Source organism: Gymnodraco acuticeps, unplaced genomic scaffold, assembly GCF_902827175.1.
Source record: "Gymnodraco acuticeps unplaced genomic scaffold, fGymAcu1.1, whole genome shotgun sequence".
NCBI lineage: Eukaryota > Metazoa > Chordata > Actinopteri > Perciformes > Bathydraconidae > Gymnodraco > Gymnodraco acuticeps.
Genome location: NW_022992265.1, coordinates 920,707 through 947,540, shown reverse-complemented (window position 1 = coordinate 947,540; position 26,834 = coordinate 920,707). Strand labels below are relative to the sequence as shown.

At 39.5% G+C, this 26,834-nt stretch overlaps 2 protein-coding genes across 3 annotated transcripts; one reads left to right on the top strand and one right to left on the bottom strand.

The window, feature by feature from the left end:
* Positions 1 to 3,886: 3,886 nt before the first annotated feature.
* On the bottom strand, positions 3,887 to 18,985 carry LOC117540390 (integrin-linked protein kinase). The gene is made up of 12 exons (XM_034207049.1): positions 18,780 to 18,985; positions 9,378 to 9,543; positions 8,476 to 8,571; positions 8,281 to 8,377; positions 8,089 to 8,172; positions 7,871 to 7,956; positions 7,668 to 7,777; positions 7,341 to 7,468; positions 7,045 to 7,166; positions 6,821 to 6,920; positions 5,567 to 5,697; positions 3,887 to 5,448 (listed from the first exon to the last, which is right to left on the bottom strand). Exons 1-12 carry the CDS (start codon positions 18,866 to 18,868, stop codon positions 5,299 to 5,301), a joined length of 1,359 nt encoding a protein of 452 aa, XP_034062940.1. The 5' UTR covers positions 18,869 to 18,985; the 3' UTR covers positions 3,887 to 5,298.
* Positions 18,873 to 26,262, top strand: rrp8 (ribosomal RNA processing 8). Of its 2 annotated transcripts, none has more exons than XM_034207043.1 (8): positions 18,873 to 19,119; positions 22,140 to 22,256; positions 22,740 to 22,974; positions 23,102 to 23,963; positions 24,752 to 24,881; positions 24,970 to 25,076; positions 25,169 to 25,265; positions 25,840 to 26,262. In XM_034207043.1, exons 2-8 carry the CDS (start codon positions 22,152 to 22,154, stop codon positions 25,957 to 25,959), a joined length of 1,656 nt encoding a protein of 551 aa, XP_034062934.1. In that variant the 5' UTR covers positions 18,873 to 19,119; positions 22,140 to 22,151; the 3' UTR covers positions 25,960 to 26,262. The 2 variants fall into 2 exon arrangements, with proteins under 2 accessions (XP_034062934.1, XP_034062933.1); XM_034207042.1 differs by lacking the exon at positions 18,873 to 19,119 and adding an exon at positions 21,832 to 22,039.
* Positions 26,263 to 26,834: the final 572 nt, after the last annotated feature.

Sequence of the window (26,834 nt, the reverse complement as noted above, 5' to 3'; positions counted from 1 at the left end):
AGTTACTGTATGTTTTTTGGACATTATTCCGGTGCTGCATGTATCATCATCATCATCCACCAAGCCCAATGCATTTCTTTCATAATACCATAGCATAATACATCATTACATTAGGCTACTACATGTTATACCATTACATTTAGGCAATCACAAATACATTTAGGCAATAATGAATTGATTAAATGGTATAAACATTGATATAACTGTTTTAACTTGCTTCTTTTTTAATAAACCTTTGTATAACTTAATAATAATAATTCATTTATTTTATATAGGCGCCTTTCAAGGCTCAAGGTCGCCGTACAAACACATAAAAAACAAGATACACAATACCTAACACCAGCATAAGAGACATAAACAAGACAATGCAGTATATAACAAATAAAATAAATAAAATAGAGGATGTGTGATGGATAATGATCAGGGTGGATATGCGAGTGTGAAGAGATATGTTTTGAGGCGTGATTTGAAAATGGGGAGAGAGTCAGTGTTGCGGATGTCAGGTGGGAGGGAGTTCCAGAGGCGGGGTGCAGAGCGGCTGAAGGCTCTAGATCCCATGGTGGTTAAACGGAAGGGGGGTGCAGTGAGGCTGAGGGAAGCAGAAGATCTGAGTGTGCGGATGAGTGTGTTGATGTGCAGGAGGTCGGAGAGGTACAGAGGAGTGAGGTTATGGATGGCCTTAAAGACGAGGAGTAGAATCTTAAAAACGATACGGGATTTGACGGGGAGCCAGTGAAGCTGCTGAAGAACAGGAGAGATGTAGTTAATGGAGGGGGTTCTGGTGATGATGCGGGCGGCAGAGTTCTGAACCAGTTGAAGTCTGTGGATGGATTTGAGAGGGAGACCAAAGAGAAGGGAGTTGCAGTAGTCGATGCGGGAAGTGACCAGGGTGTGAACAAGAATGGCGGTGGTTTTAGGGTTAAGGGACGGGCGGAGGCGGTTGATGTTGCGTAGATGGAAATAGGCAGACCGAGTGATATTACTGATGTGAGATTTGAATGAAAGTGTGCCGTCGAGGATGACACCCAGACTCTTAACCTGAGGGGAGGGGGAGACTGAAGAGTTGTCAAACTGAAAACTCATCTCTTTCGACTCCACTTCGAGCATTAGAACTATTAACGAAGCACTTTTATACTAATAAAGGACTGGCTTACCTAAAGCCAGTTGAGTAGCACTTGAAATGTTTGGCTCTATGAAACCTGATGTACTTATATGATTCTGTTTTCTTCAAGGTTGTGTCTTCCTGGTCGAATGTACTTATTGTAAGTCGCTTTGGATAAAAGCGTCAGCTAAATGTAATGTAATGTAATGTCTATAGTAATGGAGAAACTGTCAGGTTTGGTTAGGGTGGATTTTGTGCCAATGAGGAGAACCTCGGTTTTACTGTCGTTAAGTTTGAGAAAGTTAGAGGAGAACCAGGATTTGATGTCCTGTAAGCAGTCAGACAGGGAGGATGGAGGGAGGATGGTGGTTGGTTTGGAGGACAAGTAGAGCTGGGTGTCATCCGCGTAGCAATGAAAGTGGTGTTGTGTTTACGGAAGATATTGCCAAGAGGAAGTAAATAGATGATAAAAAGAAGAGGCCCCAGGACAGAGCCCTGGGGAACACCGGTCGTGACTGGAAGTGGCTGTGATTTGAAGGTTTTGAGTTGGATGAACTGAGTGCGGCCAGAGAGATATGATTTAAACCAGAGGAGGGGTGTGTCAGTGATCCCGATGGAGGTCAGTCTGTCAATGAGGATGCTGTGGGAAATGGTGTCAAAAGCTGCACTAAGATTAAGGAGGATGAGGATAGTTAATAGTCCGGAGTCAGCTGCCATGAGGAGGTCGTTAGTGATTTTCACCAGTGCTGTTTCTGTGCTGTGATGGGGGCGGAAACCAGATTGAAATTGTTCGTACAGGTTATTGTCAGACAAGTGGGTATGGATTTGGGATGCAACCGTTTTTTCCAGGATTTTTGAGAGAAATGGTAGGTTAGATATGGGACGGTAGTTATTAAAGTTGTTGGGGTCTGCACCAGGTTTCTTCAGTATGGGCGTGATGGCGGCTGATTTGAAAAGTGAGGGAACAAGACCAGAGGTGAGGGAGGAATGTATGATGACAGTAATAAGGGAGGACAATGAAGGTAGACAGGCTTTTACCAGGGGGGTAGGAAGAGGGTCTAACTGACAGGTAGATGGCTTGGATTTACTGATGAGGTCATATTACAACAGCAGAGGGAAGTGTGAAACTTGAAAGAGAATGAGAGAGATGGTCGGTGAAAACAGGGAGAGATATACTGCAGGTGGTGTTAGGAGTTAGTTGCTGGTGGATGTTTTCTATTTTGTCATTAAAAAATGACATGAGGGAGTTACAGGCAGTTGAATACTGATGAGGTGCAAGAGAGTCCGGTGGTCGTAGAATGTTCTTCACTGTAGAGAACAGGACCCTTATGTTCCCTTCGCCCGAGCTGATGATAACTGCATAGTATGATGATTTGGCTGAAGAGAGACTGTCCTTGTAGTGGAGAATGTGGTTATTGTACATCTCTTTGTGAACGACAAGTCCAGTTTTTTTGCAGAGGCGTTCCAATCGACGCCCTTTTGTTTTGAGTTGGCGTAGTTCAGGTGTAAACCAAGGAGCAGAATGGGTGAAGGAAACAGACCGGGTTTTTAAAGGAGCCAGGGTATTGAGCAGTTTATGAAGATTGTTATTGTAATGAGAAACCAGTTCATCAGGCGGGGATGAACAATTTATGCTGGGGAGGTTGTCAATGCCACTGGAGAGTGTAGTTAAATTAATATCCTTGATGTTGCGGAAGGAAATAACACGTGACAAATTTAGTTTGGACAGTGTTAAGGTGACAGTAAAGGATATTAATGAGTGATCAGAAATGGGAAGATCAGTTGCAGTGCATTTAAGAGGAGTGACATCAGAACAGCAGATCAAGTCCAGAATATGTCCTTTGGAATGAGTCGGAAAATCGATATGTTGCTGTAATCCAAAACTGTCCAGGCAAGATGTGAAGTCCTTTGTGAGAGTATTGTTGACAGTATCCATATGTATATTAAAATCTCCCAGCACTATTATGTTAGGTAAGAGTGAGCAGAGATGTGTGAGAAAAGCAGCAAATTCGTTTATGAATTTATTGTTAAGCTTAGGTGGACGGTAGACGCTTGCAACTATGGTAGGGATAGGCCCATTGAGTTGTAAGGCAATTGATTCAAATGAGCCGTGAATAGGCACGGATACAGACGAGGCTTTCAAACTCTCACGGTAAATAATCGCGAGACCTCCCCCTCTGCCGGTGGCACGGGGTTGACAGATGTAAACAAACCCAGGAGGAGTAGATTCATTCAGCTGTGAAAAGTCATTAGGTTGTTGCCACGTTTCTGTCAAACAGAGAAAATCAAACTTACGATCAGTCAGGAGATCTTGGAGAAGAGGACCCTTGGTCGTAAGAGAACGGATATTGAATAGTCCAAAGTTGACATCCCTTTGTTATGTTTCTTTGCCACTATTGGTTTATGCATTTGCTGTGTTTCATTTGATTTCAGAGGGAAAACTTGCACTTTTTACTCCACTATACTTGTATGGCATCTTAAATTACTGGTTTCTTATGTAAATAGTCATTTAAATAGGCCGAATATATATAAAATATATTAGATTATATGTTATTGTTAATCCGTATTGCCATAAATCAGTGATTATTCATATTTCCTAAATATATCAGAAAAGCACTATTCCACATTGAAGGAAATATCAGTAGCCTAGTTACATTTCATTGGCCTGATATTGTGTTTCTATTTTTAAAATGTGATGTTTTATTCTAATTATTCATGTGTTGGTTCACCTTTGCCAAACTTCTCAAAATCATCAGATTTACAATATGAATTCACACAATCAAGTTGCCCATATTTTTTCTTTTTAATATACTTATATATAAATACATACATTTGTGAAAGTCATTCTTGATTTTGGCTTCAACCTGTGATTCAGCACAAATAAGCCAGCTGGTGTAGGCACATGGACGATGCAGGTAGAACAAAAACCCACAAGATTGAAAGAAAGTCAGAAGTAATGTAGAGGACCAAAGAAATAAAAACACGTGAGAAAACAAAATGAAGGTTTGCAGGATGTTAGCACCCCCGCTCCTTGTCCCAGTCACCATCTGTTGGCAGCTTCTTCTGATGTCGCCGTAAAGTTTGTAAGAAAGGCAGTCCATTGCTCGAAAGCACAACCATTAAGCACAACATACTGTATCTTTGATATCTACGAATAAATTATCTCAGTTGCAGAATTAATTCCTAACGACACAGCCAGCTTTCAGCAAGAAAAAAAAACACTTGTGAGTTGAGCACAAACACTTTTAGACATTTTGAGGAGATTATACTCGGTGTGAAAAAAGTACAGCCAACAGTATTTGATCGTATAAAAACGTTAAAATTTTGAAGGGAGTGAAATGAGAATAAGTAGATAACCTTTGAGTCTTCTAGTTAATTACATTACATGATAGCAATCAACAAGAAAATTAGCAATCTTGCAATCCATATAAAAGTAATCTGCCCAAAATTGCCATTTTTCGTGCATGAAAATAAAGTTTCTATGGGCAGTTTTACATCACTGTCAGCAGTTTACGGTCAGGCTTAAACACATCACAACACAGCCAAGCTGAAAGGTATTACTGCTAAGTACTTTCACAGGCATCACTCTTTCATAAACATTTTTATAATCTGATATATTGTTTAAATGCTTGGTTTCAGACATGCGTCATGCTTGCCCAGTTGCATACAGTTTGTAGCCAACACAACTACTTTTTCCCACAAGACAAGCTTTGAGTTAATATGTTATCTGATTTATTAGGGGCCAACATTATAGAGGAGCAGTTTCCTTACAAGGCAAGCACACTCCAGGTAAGAAAAACAAGGCCTTACATCCACCGAAGGAGTGCTGCAGTCTGTCATGCTGACCTCCACAGGTTATTCAGTCTATAAGAGGATATAACTCAATCACATGATTACAGTTAGGGATGAACAGTCAACACAAACTCCTGTGAAGACAGCAAATCAGTGACATAGATGAAGACAGTAATAATAAAAACTTGATGTCACATTGAAAAAAAAAGGAAAGAACAAAGGCGTACAAGACGTGACTGCTGCTGAATTCATCTCAGAAGCTGAAGCTACAGTGGTGTTGAATGCAGCAGAAAGCGAGAGTTTAAGGCAATACTGGCAAGCACCACACCAATATATCAGAGGGACATTTGGGACAAGATATCCTCTAATGCAACGGTTCAGTACAGGAGGGAAGAGGAGGAGTTTCACTTGTCCTGCATTTTCTCCAGAATTGGCACAATCATGTCAAATTTGGGCCTCTTTGCTGGGTCCTCGTTCATGCATATCTTCATGAGCTTGCAAATATGGGGCGAAATGCCAGGGGGGATAGTGGGCCTCAAACCCTCCAAGGCAACCTGATAGTAAAACAGACAAAATGTTTGGTTAAGCATGAAATATATTCCTAATGGCATTAAAGCTATGAGTTATTCTACTCAGCTGATAATATAATGAGTTAGAGAAAGATGTGCTAACCTTCATGCCAATCTCCATGTTGGAGAGGTCAGCGTACGGCACTTCTCTGGTCACCAGCTCCCACAGCAGGATGGCAAAGCTCCACATGTCTGATGACCGACGGTTGATCTCTTCTGGCTTCTTCTGCAGGGCTGGGTATCACAACAGGGCAACAAATGAACATCAGGCAAACACACTGGAGCTGCCTTTCTCTACACTTCGATTCAGGTGAACACAGGTTTGTTAATATTGGGTTGAAATGCAGAAATTCTACTGGAAAGTGAATGAAAACACAACTGGTTTAACATTTTTTAGGTTTAAAATGCTAACATCTGAAAAAGAGTACTTGTGATACTGCCGTTATTATGAGCTAAGGAGGCTATGCGTTTGGCTCCGTTTGTTTGTCAGCAGGGAAATCTCCTTGCGAGATATTCATTATACTTGGTGGAAGGGTGTAGCACGGTGAACGGAAGAACCCATTATATTTAGTTCATCATAAAGCGTTACAAAGAAATGGCTTTACAATTTGTATATTCTTCAGTAACCTACAGTATATCTTGGTTACTGAGGAGGTGATCTAAGAAGTGGCAAATAACCACACTATCCACATGAGTTGGTCCTGTAGTCTTACCAAATTAAAATTAAGATTATTTTGAAATGCCATCGGCTATAAAAAAGAAATATTATGTTGTTGTCGCAGCAATACAAGTGACTGACAGACCTCAGTATCTTTGTATCAACATTGAATCTCAAGCTCCTTTTCCTGTACAACTATGATTTCATCCCAGTAGGTGATAACAAAAAAACATTCTATCATAGAACAATTTTGTTGGAATAATATATTGTTGCAATCTGTATAACTGTTACAAAGACATTCATGCTGAAGATAAGGCCTACAGAAAGTCTTCATATCAGCCAAAAATGTACATTTGTGTCTTATCAATACCACCACTCTCGCGCTCTCAATTTCACGGATCACTACCCACTATACCTAGACTGTATGTAGGTGTTGCTATGGTAACAAGACTCCTATATCTCATGCAGGAAGCGCCATCATGCTCCATGCACTGTTTTGTGAACATAAAACCTTTTCTGTGGATCCCTGTTTATTTTCACGTACTGTGATCAGTTCATGTCTCTTGGATTTCCCCGTATCTTGGGGGGAAATCTGCTGTATATTATATTTAGTTCTGAGAGTCTAGAATCCTGCATCCATCATACACCCTTGTGTCTTCAGCTGCCACTCTGGATCTGTGCTGTATGAAAGATGCCTACCCTCGGGGGCTACCCATGCAGGCAAGTACATCCTGCCAGGACACTGGAAGGAGAACTTGACATCTGCCATGCTGATCCTGGCTGTCATGTCTTCATCTATCTGTGGAAACAAGAACACAGAGATGTCACTTTGAAGAGAAACAGAATTATGAGGGGGTTTTTTGTTCTTTGAAAGGGAAGTTTATACATTTATGATCCAAAAATAACCCACCACTTCTTCTTACCATAACACTTTTGCTGTTGAGATAGTGGCGAGGGATCATGGGTTCGAGTGTGTGCAAGAAGGCCATTCCACAAGCAATGTCCAGCCCAAACTTCACCGCCTGTGTCTGGTCCACCACAAAGTCTGACAGCACAGTGAGGGACAAATCATAACAGATATTAGCCACCCTTACTTCAACAACTCAACAATATGTAATTGTTGGTACTACTGTACCAAAGTGATGGTGACACAATGACAAATGCTCAATAAATCACAAAAACCAAGTACAGGTATTGTGACCAGAGCAGGAATACTCACTGGTGCCTTCATGCAACACGTTGTAGAGGGAGCCATAAGGCATCCAGTGTGTGATGATGATGGGGTGAGGGGCGGGAGGAGACTGACATGCTCCCAACATAGGAAGGACATTCGGGTGGGAAAATATCCTGGGATGGAGCCCAAGAGGGAGGGACAGACAGACAGACAGACAGACAGAAACCCAGAGGATTTGACATAAACAGACGTCTTGTGTGAGATGCAAGCCCTCCAAAATATAAGACATAACGGTCAGATCAACACAATGAAAACAGACAAATGAGTGGCCACAACATGTAGTCTGCACAAAATTCAGGATTAGATAATAACCTGAGTTTTGGATATTCCTCGTTGAAGTCTCTGCTTTTTCTTGTGGTCCAGTCACGAACTTTAAGCACTTTAACAACAATCTCATTTCCTTGCCAGCGTCCCTGCCACAGCTACAGACAAGAATTAAATAAAGAAAAGGTGAAATGAATGCTTGTACCTTGGCATAACAATTCAGAATAGTAAAATAATAAGATCAGAAGTACCTCTCCAGACTGGTTCTCGTTCACTTTAGCCAGGAGAGAGAGCTGTTTGTAGTCAATGCCTGCTTGTTTGTTCAGAGTGCCATTGCCTAAAAACACACAATCGATGTGAAATGTGAAACAGCACAATACAGACAAAAAGCAGTGGACATTTCAAACACCACATGTATATTGACTGATGGAAACTTCAGTTAAAGAACAGGTTTGTGTGGTGGACTCACGGGGTCGAGTTCTGGTGGTGCCTTTCCAGAACGTGTCCTTGAAGGGAATCTTAGCCAAGTTCTGTCCCATTTTCTCAGCTTTTTCTGGTTGATAAAGGAAAAGTGTGCAATGAGAAAATTGAACACAAAGACAATCAAAAAGGAAGCTGAAACTGTTGAAATGAGGGAGGTGGTAAAGAGGGGTCAGTATACCTCCGAGGAGTTCACGCAGGTGTGGTTTGGCTTTGTCCAGGGGCGTTTCCCCATATTTGTTACAGATGCTCACCTGAGCCCCATTAGTCACAAGGTCCTACGTGAAAGGAGGAATTGTTGTTAGCTACATTTTAATAGTTTGTTATTAGTTATTAAACATAACATTTATTTAATTCCACCAGGGGGCACACTCACCTCAGCCACTTGGTCTTGGCCCCAGAAGCAGGCATAATGCAGTGGTGTGTTCCCGTGCTCATTGGCTGAATTAGTGTCTGCTTTGCACTGAATCAGCTGAAAGGGAAGCAGAAACAAAGGATTCATAGCAAAACAAGGCTGGTCAGATCTTGTTTGGGCTGTATACAGGGATGAGTGTTAATGCTGGCAACAAAAATCCTGGAAGTTTGTCTCGCCTGTGGACACATACCAGAGGTATTGAGACATACCTAACATTAAACTCAATACCTGAGTGGCAGCAAATCTAAATCAGACACCCCAGAGCAGAGGCTTCACATTCTGGCATACAAAACGCTTACAATATCTCTTCATATTCTTTTTGGAGACTGAAGTCAATGTCTTCAAATACAAAAGTCTGGCAGGAAGCTGCGTTCAATGCACTGCATGGTTAAAAAGCCTTTCAACAGGTCAGACAGTATACCAATGTGGAGCATGTCGTGCAGCTTGTGCAAACACAGAGCATCAGGGAATGGATCACCATATTGCAGCTAATGTGCACAAATGCTGTTAAATGGTGAACTATTTAAACTTATCTTGGCGAATCAAGACTAGCCACAGAATCAGCTATAGATAACGTCTTCTCTTTATAAATAACTTGTTGACAGGGGTAAAAGTAAACTGTAGTTGCAGCCAGTGAAACATCAACACTGAAACATTGCTACATCTCCCTCATCCCTGCAGTTTGACATTTCTTATGGTGGAACTGCAAGAACAGACAAGACCTCTGCATCTGTAATTGCTCTTGGGATGACATCATTTGAGGTTTCATAATATCCTGGGTTTATGAAGCAAACTTGAACAGTTATAAGAGCATTTTAAAGGATGACCAAAGGAGCGTGCCCCAGTGTGTACATGAACCCCACCTTTCCCACGATTTCGCGATGTCCGTGACTGGAGGCCAGGTGTAGGGGCGTGTCGTCCCCCCGGTTCATGACGTTAATGCGAGCCCCTCTCATGATGAGCATGTCCACCACGCTGGAGCGGCCCTCCCTGCAAGCCCAGTGCAGCGGGCTGAAGCCGTGGTCATCTCTACAGAGAGAACATTTATATTCAGCACAGGTTTCACCGACAAAAATACTTTTTACATAGAAAGGACTTTTCATCTTAATTTGCCTGTCCTGAAGTTCTTCTAAGTATGTCATGAGTCAGCAATAAGTACTTTTATTAGGTCTCCTCAGCATTTAATGCTATGCGCCATACAAGTCAACGACACAGCAATACAGCCAACAAATCATCAGAGTTAAATCAACACAAATGTTATAACTTTAAGGAAATAGGTATAAGACCGTATTAATAGTAAGCTAGATGTTCCTTGGATACTATCAGTTGCCAGTTTATATCTAAAACTACAGCATTATGTTGTTTTGCATTCATTTGAGAGGGACTCGGCTTTGAGATCACAAAATGAGGAATTTGTTCATTTGGTATCCTCCTCAGAAAAAGGAAGTTGATGCAATTCAGACTGAAACAGCACATCAACCATCAGTCCTCTTTGCCTCAGGACACAGGCAGCAACACAATAAGGGCTGAGTGAAAGAGAAACAATCGGAAAAAAGAGTAAATAAGATAAAAACAGTAGGTTGAATATTTGCAGCAGGCCCTGTAAGACCTCCTTCAGCAGCGCTGCACACACATGCACTCAGGCTGCTGTGTGCGATGGTGTCATTTTACTCTGACCTCCTGTGGACACTCCTTTATTCTCTCATTCACATCCATCCTTTCCATCTCAGTGTCACTGAAACTGAACTGCAATGATGACATATTCCACTTTCCATACACCTTCCGTTTCCGTATGGGCTCTATTGTTTGTGCTACACAGCATAAACCCTAAAAATAAAGTTATGCATCTACTCAGCAATGATGACTAGGCGTATAGCATAATAATGTGATCTGAGAACTAAGGGAGTATTATGAATCTGCAGGAATCTGAACCCTTTGCCCCCGCCATCAATTCACTGGCTTGTATTCACACTTCCTGCAAAGCTCTGCTCAAAGCAGCATCAAGAGCCCCACAGAGACCCTCAGTCCCACAACACACATCTGTCTGTGCATCTGGGTGACCTGCTGCAGTCACATCCGATTTGTCCTCGGAGCAATTTCCTCTCAGACAAAAAGGCCAAATCCCCAAAACTGAATTAGTGTAAGTTTATGAGAGGGACACTCCCCAGAGCCTCACTTCTCTCATGTTATTAGAGTTCTGTGTTGAGCTGAACACTGTTTAAGAAAGGACGTAAAGTTATGAAGTCAACACATAAACAAATGTACCATCCTGCTCATCTGTATGACAACCAAAACGTGATGTAAACAATCTTGTATCAATCCCTGCCTCCAGTAGTTGTCTGGTTTCAGCTCCTTTGAATTGAGGATTCGATGGCTTACTATTTTATGTCATTGTTAACTTATATCCGATAACTAGTGTTGGTGTAGTGGTTGGACCAAATAACACATTTGATATCATCTTGGACTCTTGGGGAACTTATGCTGATATTCATTCACCATCTGATGTATCGACCAATCAATCAATTGCACATTAATACGTAAAATAATTATAAAAAGTTATAAAAAGGTATGATGTGCCTGAAACATCATCAGCATTTTGTTATGCCTGTGTCTTTATTTTTTGAGAAATGTAATCATTTTTCACTATTTCACTTTTTTTAAACTATTTTTCTTTTGTATTTCCTTGCACTATTTTTCTCTGTTTTATTGTGTTTCACTGTTGGAGGAGCCTGTGACCTAAGATTTTCATCGTCATAACTACACTGTAGCTATGTACGTATGACAATAAAAGCCTTGAACCTTGAATGACAATGTTTTTTGCAAATGGTAAAAAAAGTGCATCATTTATTTATCTGCTAATGACTAACAATACAAGTGCCCCAATCCACATTCAAGTGCTGCAAATGTACTTCCAACACATCATCTGAGGCCTCTGGTTTCCTGAGTGCATTTTCATTCGGAGACCCTTTTTATAGGATATAGGATTTTCCCTCTAAGCTAGCTTCATCCCCACACCCCAGAGGCTCTGGAGTGCCAGGCTTTCCTCCTGCTCTCCCCCTCCTCACTAGCTGTGGTCATTTATTTCAGGCACTTCCACCTGCCAACAGTGCTCAGTTTGGCAGGCAGAGATCCAGAGGAAGAGCCCCTGTCTGGACCCTGTTTGTCTCTGCCCAGACTTCCCCCCCCCTCCGCTCCATAGCACGCCTGAGGGAGGGTAAACTAAATCACACCAACATCTGACAACTAAAAAGAAAACAATGGCACAATAATTTTACTTCAGAGAAATAAAATATCACAGGCCTTCTATTATTTATTCTGTCACCTCTGGAAAAATATAAATAAAATCCTATATATAAAATCCTGCAAAATCTGATCTTGTTGCTAGTGTTTCATTGCTTTCCTTTGCCTTAGACAAAGATCATTTCTAAGGGATCCTGTATTGAGGAATTTAAGAAAAATAAGGTTTGTCAGATTAAGTAGCACACCAGCTGTTGTTTCAACGAGCCAGATGCAGTCAAAACTCATTATTTAATAAATAAAAGTATGGCATTGGACTCGATATTCACAGATGCCCAAAATGAAAAGGCTGATCGGGGCCTGAAGTGTTATTAATTAGCACATCCATACACGTAAGGGATAATGTGTAGCAATGCGGTCATTATGGGGAAAAGAACACCGACAGGCTGATCAGGAGCCCGACGCGAAGCGGAGGGATCTAGATCGGCATGAAGGTGTTATTTTCCCCATAATGACCAAGTTGCTGCACATTATCCCGCTTATTACATGGCCACATTCTCAACAAAGTAACATTATGAATCCCAATATTAATTGAAATGCTTTTATGGATTTAGAAAATTATTTTATTGATTTAAAAAATAGTTGTATTGATTTAAATTGACATGCATCCGCTAAGAAAAATTGTCCGTTGTTACTGTTTGAACTAACGTAGCAACGGCAGAAGTGCTTCGATAGCGTTTTTGAGGAGCTTTTTGATTACAGATTTGAAAACATCGCTGCTGGCTTTAAAAGTAGCACAATTCATTATGTCAAACCTTGGAAAATATCTAGATATCCCTGTCCTAATGCCAAAGGAACTGCACCTGAATATGTGTCGCCGTTTGATGTCCATGTCTGGACCGCTGCGTAAAAAGGAGGGTTTCTGCCCGTTACTTCTCCGCTGTTTTCTTGTCCCTCTTGTCTTTTTCTTTTCTTCACTGGGGACTCATCAGCCACTAACCATTACTCCAAATTACTGTGCTCTCCAAATATATTCAAATTAATGTTAAAATCCTCCATGTTGCTATCACACAACAGCGGAAAACTAAAGACAATCAGACAGTTTGCTTTTCAAACTGTTACATTTGAAAAACAGTTAGAGCGTCTCTTGTCAGTTTGAAAAGCCAACGGTAGGAACTGCTTGCGTTTTTGAGGAGCTTTTTGATTACAGATTTGAAAACATCGCTCCTTGCTTTAAAAGTAGCACAATTCATGATGTCAAACCTTGGAAAGTATCTAGATATCCCTGCCCTAATGCCAAAGTAACTGGCAACTGAATATGTGTCGCCGTTTGATGTCTATGTCTGGACCGCTGCGTAAAAAGGAGGGTTTCTGCCCCGTTACTTCTGCGCTGTTTTTCGTGTCCCAGTTCGAAAAGCAAACTACATGCAGTTTGCTTTTCGGCCCAACGGTATACAGTTAAATCGACCGGACTTCTTTCTGAAGATGTGAGCGTCCTTAACAACGGTCAATAAGTCCTTGACAGCGGTCTGTCTGTTCGGTATTAACAACGTGTCACGTGTTCTGAATTGACCAATCAGAATCGAGTATTCAACTAAGCCATGTAATAAAATTATATCAATAACTGTAAGCGGGGAAGCAGGAGTGTTCGATTGATCGGCTCTCGTTACCAAGGGTTTGGGAGCAAATTAGCCCACATTATGAAATTATTTTTACGATATTGTTGATTACAATGATAGTTTGTGTTATAGAATCGCAATCATACACTTGAGGCCGTTCTTTAACGTCATTATTGGTACTCCAGTACAGGCGTACGGACTGATTGCTTAATTCTATAACACATAGGTGTGAGCAAGCTCTCTGATTGGTCAATAGGCGTGTTTGATTCCACGATCAAAGAACGGTCAAATAGAACGTGCCTTTTCACAACAAGTCAGTATCCCTCCGCGTCTGAGAAAAAACGGTATACCCTTGGCCTGAAAAGCAAACTGCTTGCAGTTTGCTTTTCGAACTGGAACAAGAAAGCAGCGGAGAAGTAACGGGCAGAAACCCTCCTTTTTACGTTACGAAACAAACTTCCAAACATAATATGGAAACATTTAAGATTAACTTCAACCTCCGGGGGGGGTCTTACTGTGGAGGACTGGATTGAGGAGTGCCTAGAAAAAAAAGCACCTAAACGACAACATGCAGAGCTACGTGAAGAGCAGGTAGACCAACTGGAAAAGTACCACAATTCAAAAGCTAACTGCAAACTGGAACAAGAAAGCAGCGGAGAAGTAGTGGTTTCCATAGCGACACACAGCCGTTACATTGTTACATTGTCTCTCGTTGGAAAATCGTTAGCTACAAAATGTCAGATTTTATAGTTATCATCTGGACAACAGAAAAATGTGGAGCAACGCGCTTTTTGCCGGTCCGGGACACGCCAAACGGCCACTGGAGGAAAGCTCTTCCGTGAACACCACAGCACCAACTGCAAAAAAGTCTGGCATGGAGTTCATGAGTTGTTTCAAAAATTGCACGTTTAATGGCAGCATGAACATCCACCTTCATTCTGAAGCCAAAATGTTAAATATGTAAATAAATAAATAAATAGCCTAATTCAAGAATTGTTGTCAATAAATTGTTTTCAATAAATTGGTTAATAATATATTATTTACTATAATGATATCAATAACTGTAAGCGGGGAAGCAGGAGTGTTCGATTGATCGGCTCTCGTTACCAAGGGAACTACTTTATAGGAACTACTTTCTGACGGAGATTAACTCAAGCAGAAAGTGAAGGTTTGGGAGCAAATTAGCCCACATTATGAAATTATTTTACGATATTGTTGATTACAATGATAGTTTGTGTTATAGAATCACAATCATACACTTGAGGCCGTTCTTTAACGTCAAAGAACGGCCTCTCGTGTATGATTGCTTAATTAATGTGTGGCCAATATATAATTCTCAGACAAACACTTGTTATTGTTATGATGATAATTCAATTTAATAATTATATCTGATAATGTTGCTTTTTCTTTTGCTATAGCTCCAGACTACAGATGTTAACATATACCCGTTATGAATAATGACAGATTTAAGTTTAGTCAATTCTTCTATAAGGACTGTAGAAATAGGAGAGATTAGCAGAGCGTGGAAAGCATATCTGATAATCTGTTTGTTTCACAAAGTGCTAACATTGATACTTCTGAGAACACGACTACCTGCTCCAACAAGCCTCTCTGAACTGTCGGCTTGCAGTAGTTCTCACTGCAGGGCAACATACTGCTGCTCCCACCAAAGAGTAGGGCTGAACGATTAATCGATTTTAAATCGAAATCGCGATTCGAGATGATGCGATTATTAAATCGCAAAGCCTGCGATTTTTTTACATTTTTTTTTTTTTTTTTTACAATTATTATTTGGTTTTTTTACACTTTTTTTTTTCTTTCTTGTGTGTCAGTCATCCACACCAATCAGAAGTGCTGTGCTCCACATGTACCAGCCATTGTTAATCAATCAGAAGTGGCCCATGATAGAAGGTGATAGACAGATTGATCCAATCACCTGCCAAGTGCTTTTGAAAGTGCCTGCCCTTTCCAAATGGCTTCCAATGGAGCTTTCCTAGATGGTTTGGTGAAACAAAGCATCTGAGTCAGGTTAGTAATGCTCCATCACATGATTTACATCTAAAAGGGTGAATCTTTAACTGAAGCTTGACTTTAAAGCAACCTAACGGAAGTTTCATGTAAGTTTAGTTCTTTCACTCGTAGCTCGGGCTACTAGAGACGGGAGCACGTTGATACGACCTTCCTAGCCGGAGTTATGGCCGCATTTTACAATAAACTTCCGTTGGGTCGCTTAAAAACAAATATCTCAATTCGAATTGCAATCGCAATATTTGTCAGAAAAATCGCAATTCGATTTTTTCACAAAATCGTGCAGCCCCACCAAAGAGTATAGATTACATCTGCATTCACACTGTAAATCTACCTCTTTCCCAGAAAAGGAGCCTGCATGGTAAACTCGATACAAAATAAGTGCTGTCCTACGGTCCAAAGACATGATGAGTGAAAAGGAAAGTCTTCTGCTCTAACTATTATTCACACATGTGCAGGGCTTATTTTGGATGCAAATGTAAACAGAGGCTAAATACAGATAACCATCAAAGCCATAATGACACACTTGTAAGCCAAAGAAATCACAAGAGCATTGACCCCAGTCCTCTCCGGAGATTAAACGCAACACAAACGGGGCACTCAGGAATAGACGTCGGGCGCAGACTATTATTATTATTCAAATGGTGCAGCAACAGGAAATTATTTTCAGTATGTATTCAATGCAAAGCAATTTTTCATTTGTTCAAATGTTAAGCATCGTAAATTCAGGGAGTCCAAGTTGACAATTTGTGTTGCATTACTGTCTGCCCAACAGTCTAAAAAACTTGAGGATACTGTATTCAATGTATTATACTGTAAGTAGGGCTGCTCAATTAATCGTATTTTAAATCGCAATTACGATTATGGCTTGCAACGATTACGAAAACAACGTAATCGAAATATAACGATTATTTTTTTATATTATTATTATTTATTTTTTTGGTTTTTCAGTTACATTACATTGCATTTAGCTGACGCTTTTATCCAAAGCGACTTACAAGAATTGTACTTAAAGTTCAGGGTAATCAACTGTTCAAAACATACTGTATAAATTGATGTTTTCAAAGTAAATGGATAATCGTTTTTATATTCTTGTTTTGTATTCTATTTATGAATTTGTGTTTGTATGAATTTGTGTATATATATATATATATATATATATATATATATATATATATATAGAGAGACCATTCTCCTAACTTGCCTGTATATATATTATATGAATGATTATATAAATTATTCAAGATTATAAGTATACATTTATATTGTATGTTAAAAGATTAAGATGTGTAAACAATTTTTTTTTTTAAAAAGAGGGAGAAGGGGTCGGATTAAATAAGTGTAAACTTCTTCCGACCCCTTCTCGGACGTGTAATTAGCTAAAGCTTTGTTGTTTATTGATATCAGACAATGATACTACAGATTATTCAATTATTAATCAAATATTTCGTTTTGTTATTGCATTCATTTGTATAGTACTGTATCATGTCTGACCCAAATAATCGAGATTATGAGTTTTGCCATAATCGAGCAGCCCTAACTGTAAGACAAGGAGAAACAGCAAGTCTGCACATTTGAAAGGCTGGAACATATATTGAAACTATTTATAATGTTTTGGAAAATGTGCATATCAATATTCAGTTATTCAACACATTTATAAATCAAGAAACTATTTTTGAAATGCATCGAGCATTAAGTCCATGTTGTGCAAACAAAATGTTATGCATCCTCTGAATCTAAACTTCAAACGATAGGGATTTGCTGCACTCTTTTGTTTATGCGACAGCAAACTGAATATCTACAGGTTTGGGCTCAATGTTCGGACAAAAGAAGGGAACCTGAAAGCATCGTCTTGGACTAGGAAAGCAAAATGGACTATTATCTAACATTTAGAAGACAAAATGATTCATGGTCAGTTGCAGCCCTAGCCTTAGGGTTTCAGCTTTACAAATGTATTCAATTTTAAACCATGGGTTACCCTCCATGCAACGCAAAACTATATCATATACTAACATTACTATATTTTGTACCAAAATTACTCACAATTGGGGTTGAAATATATTCAGAGAAGACCAGAAGAGAGAATAACTACATTGTAAACATTTATGAGAAACTTTGCAATTATCTCTTGTGAACTTGGGAGGAAATGGCGAGCGGAAATGAGCGGAGTTATCTAATACCACTGGGAGAAGAATAACAGAAACATAAGTGGAGGAGGGGAACGTGATGTCCTCTGCTATGGCTTACTCTGCATTTCTGTTTTGAAAAATTCACAATTTGCCCCCCACGCACACTCACAATGATCCTCTGTCTCGTCACACATCATTCTTCGAGCCCGGCCCTACTATAAGAATCTCCTCCCCCTCTCCCTCAGTTTTGGTAGGTGGTAGAAGGTTCCCTCGAGGCCTGTGTGTCATTCCTTGTAAGGAGATTCAGCATTCCACTACTACTCTCTGTCAGGGAGTAACATCAGCGTAAACACACCATCATCGAGGAGCACAGCAAATATCACAGTGATATCTGATAGGCTGAGATACAGGGGGTTTACTGAAATATAACAAGGGAATGAGTAGATGTTCTGTAGGGAAATTAAATGGCAAGAATACATGTGTTTCACCCACTGGGGGAGATATATCAACCGGAAAAGGGAACTTGACATGCAATCAGCTAATGGACGAGTCACATGTTGGGAATGCATGGATACACACTGGCTTGATGCAATCATACCGTCTAAACAGTGGGGGAATTGAATGAAAGGAAAGGGGAAACTGAGCACACAATGTCAATACAGACATTAAAAAGGCGAACAAATATTTCTTAATATCTGTATCAATAAATAAAAATTGGACAAAAGTGCTCCAAAAAGGGCTATTTGGTATCTTGCAATGGCTGACTTCTTGCATGTTTATATTTTTTATTATAAAAAGGTATGAATCCTTCTTTAATCTTTACAGCCCTAAACATGAAAAACAACTGGCAAGCTCTGCCAAGTGTTTCTTTACAGAGTCAGCTGAGGATACAGAAGGACTGATCTGTTACTATCAGACAGATATTTTGTATAACAAACAAGTCACATCTTACAGAAGCCTGCAGATCTGTGTGAGGGTATGTTTACTCTTTATTTTAATTCTTCCAAGGGTCTCAATTAAAATGAAAGCGTGACTATCTCTACCATGACAGCAGGCTTCCTGTCCAACATCACGTTTCTGAATTACTCTGGACATAAACATGTGCCAAAAAGGAAATGAGTTCAATCATAAGCCACTATCTCGCTAGGGACAGAAAAGGCGGGCTCTCAGCCTGCACCAGAAATATAGGCTTGAAATTAAACATTCAAAGTAAGAAACGACACTACGGTGTAACTAAATAACTTTGGCTCACCCTTGATTGAGGTCGTTCTCTGTATTGTCCAACCATAATCGAACTGCAACCGCATTGCCTTCCCGGCACTGCGTGAAGATATCATCCATTTTAGTTAGTGTATTCTCCTCCTCTTAAGCAGCACCCGTGGGAGTAGATGCAGAAAGGAGCTGGGACAGATGAGAGGCGACCCGAGGGGTTCAGCAGGGGCCTGGGCAGCATCAGTCCCTCATCTGGGAGACTGAGGGACACAAGAAGCTCAATGGCGCTCCAGCAACCCTGTGAAGGGGGGCACAAACAAGGAAGTTGCTCTGATAACGCATACTAAAGCCGTTTGATTCCAGATGATAAAGGCTATGTGGTATGTACTGTTGTACAAACTTAAAATATAAGATAGCAGCAACTTAGAAACCTAGTGTTGAGTAATCGTATCCGCCCTAATACTGGCTGGATGTGCAGTTTACAGCAAAGTGACTCACAACACTGTTTTGTTAGTGTGAAAAGAACCCATGGTGAACACATATTTGTATCCACAATACTTTTATTAGCACCAACAAGGTATTGTGGTTGATCAATTAGTTGATTGACAGAAAATCTATCTGTAACTGGTTTCAATAATCACTTAGTTGTTTAAGACATTTATCACACACAATAGAAAACATCAACTGGTTACAGTTTCCTTATTTCTGATGATGTACTGCTTTTCTCTGTCTTATGTTGCAAATTAGTTTTGGAACATTTAGGAAAAAAACAAGCTATGCGAGTATGTCATCTTTCTTAAAAGGAATTTTTAATAAACAAGGTAGATGTTGTAGTAGAGGGTGTGAATGATACACTTCCTTATATTCCACACAACATGGACCATGATAAAAACATGATATGCTTGCTAAATATAAAGCATAGCCTAATTTCAAGACATTACTGAAGACACCAGATTGTAAAGGGTTTAAAAAGTTGGAATGACACTAGCACAGTACTGGGATCACAATTGCCAATGTACAATTAATATGAAGAAAGACATACATTTATAACTGAATGTTTGAATAAGCCCATCACTCAAACTTAAAAAAGGTAAGGCGGATGCCAACACTTTATATGTTAGTGCAATTTAACACCACTTTTAGGTTGACTTTGTGATTTGTTCATATAAGTTAACACAGAAATAGCAACAATCTGGTGTCAGAGTAATGACTTCACCCCACCGAGCAGTGTGACTAGCTGCTCTGCTACTAGCTAACAGAGAGGAATAGCTCATTAAACAAGCTGGTTATGCTTTCAGCTCCTGTCAGGAACACAATGTGGTTTTATTACATCCGACTAAACCAAAAGTGAGTGTATAAGCTCCACGCATTAGCTAGCATCCTCTGGTTAACTAAATGAGACACAGGCTAACAAGCTAACAAACTATCTATACGCCTCAGACTGTCTCCCTTTCTCTCAATTCACGCTGATTTGACTGAGATAAACACACAACGATGTAAGTTGGTGGTTTGAAGAGAGCAAATAGAAATGAAATATGCCTCCAATGAGATAAACTTACCGGGTATATTCGCCTGTTGCGGTGTAACGCGGTTAGTAGTTATTATCAGCGTTATGTTTCTGGGTTGAATGCTGCGGGACGTCCACACCCTCACCGCCGCCGTACGTGGTAATGTCCAGAGCAAGAGAGGCCCGCCCCCTACAGGCGGGATGGGGCACTGCAGGGAGGACAAATCCACTGCCTCAGGTCATGGTTTTTAAAATACAAAGGCATCAATACCAGGCAGTTGTAACAGTAAAAGAAGTACTCAGATCTTGTACTTTAGTAAAAGTAGAACTACCAAAGTGTAGGAATGCTCTTTTACAAGTAAAAGTCCTGCAATCAAAATTACAAAGTATTTTGATCAAAATATACTTGGCGTACCAAAAGTAAAAGTAGACTACTCCTTATGCAGATTGGTCCATTTCAAACTAATATATATGATATGTTTTGATTACAATTATTGATGCATTTAAGTGTTAACAAAGCAGGCAAAGTTGGAGCTAGTTTTAATTATTGTAATGCTGCAGGGTAGCTTGTGAATGTTACTCCTTTGTGTAATTACAGTCTTTTTTAAGTGCTGATTATTATTCAAATGATTAATCAAAATCGGAAAAATAACTAAAGATATTTAATAAATGTGGTGGAGTTAAAGTACACCATTTATATTTGAGTTGAAGAACAAAAGAAGGTCCCTTATAATTATATTAAAAATGTTTTACATATTTTACATCAGTGACGTACTAATACATTAATATTAATATAATTTACTGCTGAAGTTGTAAAGGTATGGCTTATTAGACAAATGATAGCGAAGTAGAGGTAAAGAGTTGCATTAAATGGAAATACTCAACCAATACAGTAATTGAGTAAAGTTAGTTACTTCCCACCACAGGTTATTTGGACATCCCTAAGAAAATATAGCGCCAAAAGACAACATAATTTATATTGTAATATATGATACTATGGCTGTTTCTTTTTTTTGTAAAGTGAACATGGACTGTTTACTTTCTAGTTTGAAGTTTAGGTATTATTTTTTATTCCAACTATAATATAAAATCATTATTAGAAAATAAAAACATTAAAACAAATAGTTTGAAATACTGACAAAATGTTGGATAAAACTGATTAAAAGAAACACACATTTTTACATTGCTAAATCTTTGAGCGAGTGGCGGGGCGAAACTCCCGGAAGTAATTTCAAAGCAAAAGCCTTCACAGTCTGGTGGTGACATTTTAAAACCAAAAATCCCATAGAAGAAAGAAATGAAAAGAAAAGAAAGAAAAACAAATGAGACGAAGATACACTGACTTTTCTTCGTACACAATTGCACATTTATTACAATAGGCCTATATCTTGATATGTTTTGTTGATATCATTATTTAAGTCAAGTCAGTATTAATTTAGGGTGCAGAATCACATACATAGTTCATGAATACTTTAGAGTAGATACGAGTTGTATTAAAATATCTGGTAAGGTACTGGCATGGATGTATAATGAGAAGTGGGCACTGGACTACATATCCCATAAATCCCCGTCTGTGTCTTTACGTCATCAACATGCGCATATAGTTCTGTTTTGCTTCCTTCAAGCACATGAGACAAACCAACGTGGCTTTTGCTTTTGACAAGATATTTCTGAAGCAACTTCATGTAGTTACATGGTTATTAAATTAAACGTTTTTGTGCCATCACCGACTTTAACAAAACTAGCCGATTGACAAGTAACATATCTCGCTGTTCTGCTTTAGAGACAAACTGGTGAGTGACTGAATTAGCAGAGTTAACACGTCAATAGAGAAGAAGTGACACCCGCAGACGTTTTCTCCTGTCTTTTACATTTTTGGTTTTGATTTTACAGTCCTCGGGAATCATGTTTAATGAGGAAGAAGAATGGAGTGATGAACAAGACGCTAAAGTCCTAACCGAAACCGTCCTCAGAAACAACCAGAAGGCGAACAGCAGCACAAATGCCAAGGTACATGTAAATGCATAAGCAACCTGTTGTAAACGCAGTTATTTCCATTATGATGGCTGTATGTTACCTTGAGTTGTGTAAGTGTATCATACAAAGCAGAAAATGGTGCAACATAATGAATGTATGATAGCCAGGCAACTTACCTGCACATGTTCTAAAGTGTGTTTGGTTTTTGTTTAAATTATGTTCCTTGAAAAATGCCAGACGGATGGATTTGAATAGGAAAAAAACATAAATTAACAAAAAAAGTCAAAGTAATTATTGTTTTGCTATCATGCCACATTTGGTAACAGAAGGACAAATATTATGCTGACATAATTCTTCCCTCTTTCTTAATAAAACAATTTCAAAACACATTTTTCATTCAGGCAATTTGTTACAAAGGAAGCTATTAATATTGTGGTTTTCACACTGTTTTGAAAGAATACTGAGTATTTAGGTTAAAGGGCTAATTACGATATCTGAAATGTATCCCCTGATCAGGCTAAGCTGGTTGGAAAGAAGAGCCTGATGCGGACCCTGCAGACCCTGGGGTCGGTACCAGAGTGGAAGAACGAAGACAAAGAGCAGGGAAGTGACAGTGAGGCAGAAGTGGTCCCGACACACCCCAAGAGAAAGAGAAAGAAGAAGAGAAGTAAAAGGCGAAAGAAAGCAGAGGACGCAGACCAGACTGCTAATGAGGAGAAACCAAACAAAAGGAACAAATATAAAAAAATTGGTGAGTAATTACATGCATTCCATCATTTAATTTATATTTTTGTGTGGATAAGTATTTAAGCATTGAATATGTTCTGAAACAGGACATTTTGATATTAACTATATAAAAATGTATTTCTCTCCCTTAGTGACCCCGGAGGCAGAAACCACATCTGTGGGCAAGACGGAAGAGATAAAAGTGACCCAATCCGACACAGTAAATGGAAATAAACCAGAGGACAATGAGCAACTAAGCAGAAAACAGTGGAAAACCAAAATGAAGAACAAGAGGACATCTAATAATAAATTCAGAGAGAATAAGCAAAAGGAAGTAGTCAATAAAGAATCTGCAGAGCCAGACAAGCCAAAGGAAGACGTCAAAATAATTCCAAATACCAAGAGTCAAACTCCAGCAAAGAAAAAGGTAAAGCAACCTAAACCACAGAAAAGGAAAAACCCTGAAGAGGAAACTGTTGTAGCCGCTACAACAGAGAAGCCGCAAATTGGTGGCAATGTTGAAAAAGCTGAAAAAAAATCTCCTGCTGGTGGATCAAAACAAAAAGCAGAGGAACCTATAGTGGAGATCACAGAGGATCAGCACCCATCTCCCAGCAAAAGACTGAAACCTGAGCTGAGCAAAGCAGAGATTCTGAAAAGAGAGAAGCTGCGCAAAATGCTGCTCAGCCAGAAGAAGGTCCAACAGGAGCAGGTCCAACAGGAGCAGGTCCAACAGGAGGGTCCTGCGGAGACGGAAGAGGAGCCTGTGGTACCAGAAGAAGAGGGGCAGCAGGACCGCTCGTCCTCCCTCCGGTCCCGCATGGAGCAGCGTCTGGAGTCAGCTCGTTTCCGCTACATTAATGAAGTTTTGTACAGCACGACCAGTGGAGAAGCAAAGCGTATGTTCAAACAGGACCCGGAGGCTTTCGGGATCTACCACAGAGGATACACTGCACAGGTCCAGAGATGGCCGGCTAATCCAGTGCAAGCCATCATCGCTTACATTCAACTAAAGTGAGCTTAAAGGCAATGTAATGTTTTGCATGTACAGCATTTTGAGGTTTGTCAAATCTAACCAGGTTTGTAATTTGGACATGGAAGTTCATACTTGACCTTTGACAACAAAGTGTATTTATCTAAGTAGCTTTTCTGAACTTTCAACTGAATCACATAGCCTTCTTCAGCAACTGGCGCTAGCTCGAGTGTCCTCATGTGACCTGAGGGGCAAAAATATTGGTTACTTAATTACAAGGAGACCCTTACACAACACTGACAAAGTTTTGGGGACACTTGAGCTCCATTCGCCAAACAAGACTGAAGGATGCATTTTAAAGCTGCAAAAAAATAATTAGTTGACATAGGATTTTAAATATATTCTTACACATTCTTCAAAGGGTCTACACAAATATTTCTCAGCTCAGCCCTGTGGAAAAATCAATTAGGTTTCCGACCTCTACGGAGGCTGGTATCACAATCATATACACTGAGAGAAATATAATTTTGTCATAAAATCCTTAGTTTAGTTCAATATATGCTGATGAAGTGACAGTAAATACCATTTTATTATAGCAAAAATAAACTGCAGCTCAAGTCTTTCCAAACAATTTAAGCAGACCACAGATTCTATCCTTCCAGATCAAAACACGCACCATTTTCAGCCTTTTCTCAAGACGTTCGCACCACCTTTTTACACCCTCAATAGAATGAAAACAATTCAATAGCATTTTTGTTTCTTCCAAAACTCCCATTATCTGCTGTACACAGTACTTCTAACGCTGCTGACTTTTTATCATCTATTTCAGGCCTCCCACTCTGGTGGTTGCAGACTTTGGTTGTGGCGACTGTAAAATAGCAAGCAGTGTGAAGAACAAAGTGCACAGCTTCGACTTGGTGGCTACATGTGAGCTTGTCACAGTCTGCGACATGGCCAACGTGAGTGTCATTGTGTCATTTTTCTGCACGCTTATAAACGTATAATCTGTGAGATTATTAGAAAATAAAACACCTTTTCTCTTTGCAGGTCCCTCTTCCTAACAGATCTGTGGACATCGCTGTGTTCTGCCTTTCTCTCATGGGGACCAACCTGGCAGACTTTCTAGCAGAGGCCAATCGTGTCTTAAAGATTGGGTAAAGTGTTTGGTGTTATTTATTAGATGTATGGCAGATCAATGTATGAATACTATATGTGTGTGTATAACCATTTTGCACCATCATTGTAGGGGTGTCCTCAAAATAGCAGAAGTGACGAGCAGGTTCGAGAACGTGCGGAACTTCGTCACTGGGCTGGCAAGCCTGGGATTCAAGCTGTTGTCCAAGGTGAGGCAAGAAACTAAATAAGAGGACAAACACTTTTATGTTTGTCTACTTTCACTCGTGCGATTAATATCAATCGATTAGGCGCATGGTTTGGCACAATTGTTTGAAACCCGAAATGGTTGTAGCCTTTCCTCCTTTATAAAAACCTTGATTAATATACAATTATAACTCGTTTTGCATGTAAACATCCACATTAAGATGTTTTTCGCCAACTGTACAGTCCTAATTAAACCTTCAAAAGTCAATAAAAGTATCATAATTGTATTTTTACTTTTGGGTAGTCAATAAGAGGGAGTCAGTAGCTGGAAGCTGCACCTTTCAAATGTCATAGTGTGAGGCTATGGTAATGTGGGCAAAAATACATTAGGTAGAAAATATTCCATGCACTCTGTGACAGAGGGACCTGGCTAAATATATCAAAGGTAGATTAACATATATATGTTGATGTGAATAAGAGTTTACCCACATGATGGCTTGCAGCTTTTACTCAAGCTTATACATAGAGTAACACATCCACTCAGTGACTGACCGTTTAAAGATAAATAATATTTTGTTTCTTTTTTTCCCCCTTAAGGAATCAGAGAACAAAAACACTCATTTCTACTCCTTTGAACTATTGAAGACAGCAGACGCTCCAGAAAATATAAAAACATTTGGACTGCAGTTGAGGCCCTGTGTCTACAAGAAAAGATAAATGAATGTGAAAGGACATCTGTGTATGTCATATTTTACTTGCGCAGTTCAGTTCCTAAAGCAATAGTTGTACATTTGTATCAAACTGTTTTGATTGTATTGCTACATTTTGAAGCCTCTGTAATTCACAGTTTTCAGCTGTTTAATTATCTTCATTATTTGTACATGTTTTCTCATGTAATACAGTGCTCTGTCATCATATGCCGTCATTATCTGAGATCATGCTGGTTCCCTACCCTTGTCTCTGTGCTGATCAGTGAAATAACCGTGTGGTGTTTTGTTGGAATAAAACCTACATACAGTTTGGTTGTCCTAATATAATTGATGTCCATCCAATCCAGTTTTTACATTTTTTATTTAAAGGAAAGTCATGATAATTGTGACTATGGTAAAAGTAAAACATAATATTTTAATCTGTGTGTAGTGACCAAATGACATCACTGTCAAATTATATTTTATGTCAATTATATTGAGTCATTTTTTAAAAACCTTTTAAACAAAATATCGTTTAATTTTGATTACTTCAAGAAACTTTGTTTTACTAGCAAATACTTTGAAGAGTTCTGAGTAAAAACTTAAAAAGAAAACAGGTTTTTGTGGCTGTGACTAAAACCACACTCACTCAGCTGTGTGTGTAATCATTTGCCACAAGAGGGTGTAGCAACACAGCGACCTGATGTGGGCGGGTGAGCTGAGGATGAGTGTGTCTGCATCTGGATCCTGCACTGACAAGAGGATTTATTTTTAGAGTTTCTTCGTCGTCACAGCAGATGGTCCTCACTGATTTAGTTGACCAAGTTTACCACAAGGGCAGATGGTGTGAAGCTAAAGTAAAAGTCTTCTAAATCTGGAGATGTGATGGTTGTTGTTAAGTCG

Coding starts and splice junctions, on each gene's coding strand:
- rrp8 (XM_034207043.1), top strand. CDS start 22,152: ATGTTTAATGAGGAAGAAGAATGGAGTGATGAACAAGACGCTAAAGTC. Junction 23,964..24,751: donor ATCGCTTACATTCAACTAAA/GTGAGCTTAAAG, acceptor CATCTATTTCAG/GCCTCCCACTCTGGTGGTTG. Junction 24,882..24,969: donor CAGTCTGCGACATGGCCAAC/GTGAGTGTCATT, acceptor TTCTCTTTGCAG/GTCCCTCTTCCTAACAGATC.
- LOC117540390 (XM_034207049.1), bottom strand. CDS start 18,868: ATGGATGATATCTTCACGCAGTGCCGGGAAGGCAATGCGGTTGCAGTT. Junction 9,544..18,779: donor GAGAACGACCTCAATCAAGG/GTGAGCCAAAGT, acceptor TTCTCTCTGTAG/AGATGACCACGGCTTCAGCC. Junction 8,173..8,280: donor CCTGCGTGAACTCCTCGGAG/GTATACTGACCC, acceptor TTTATCAACCAG/AAAAAGCTGAGAAAATGGGA.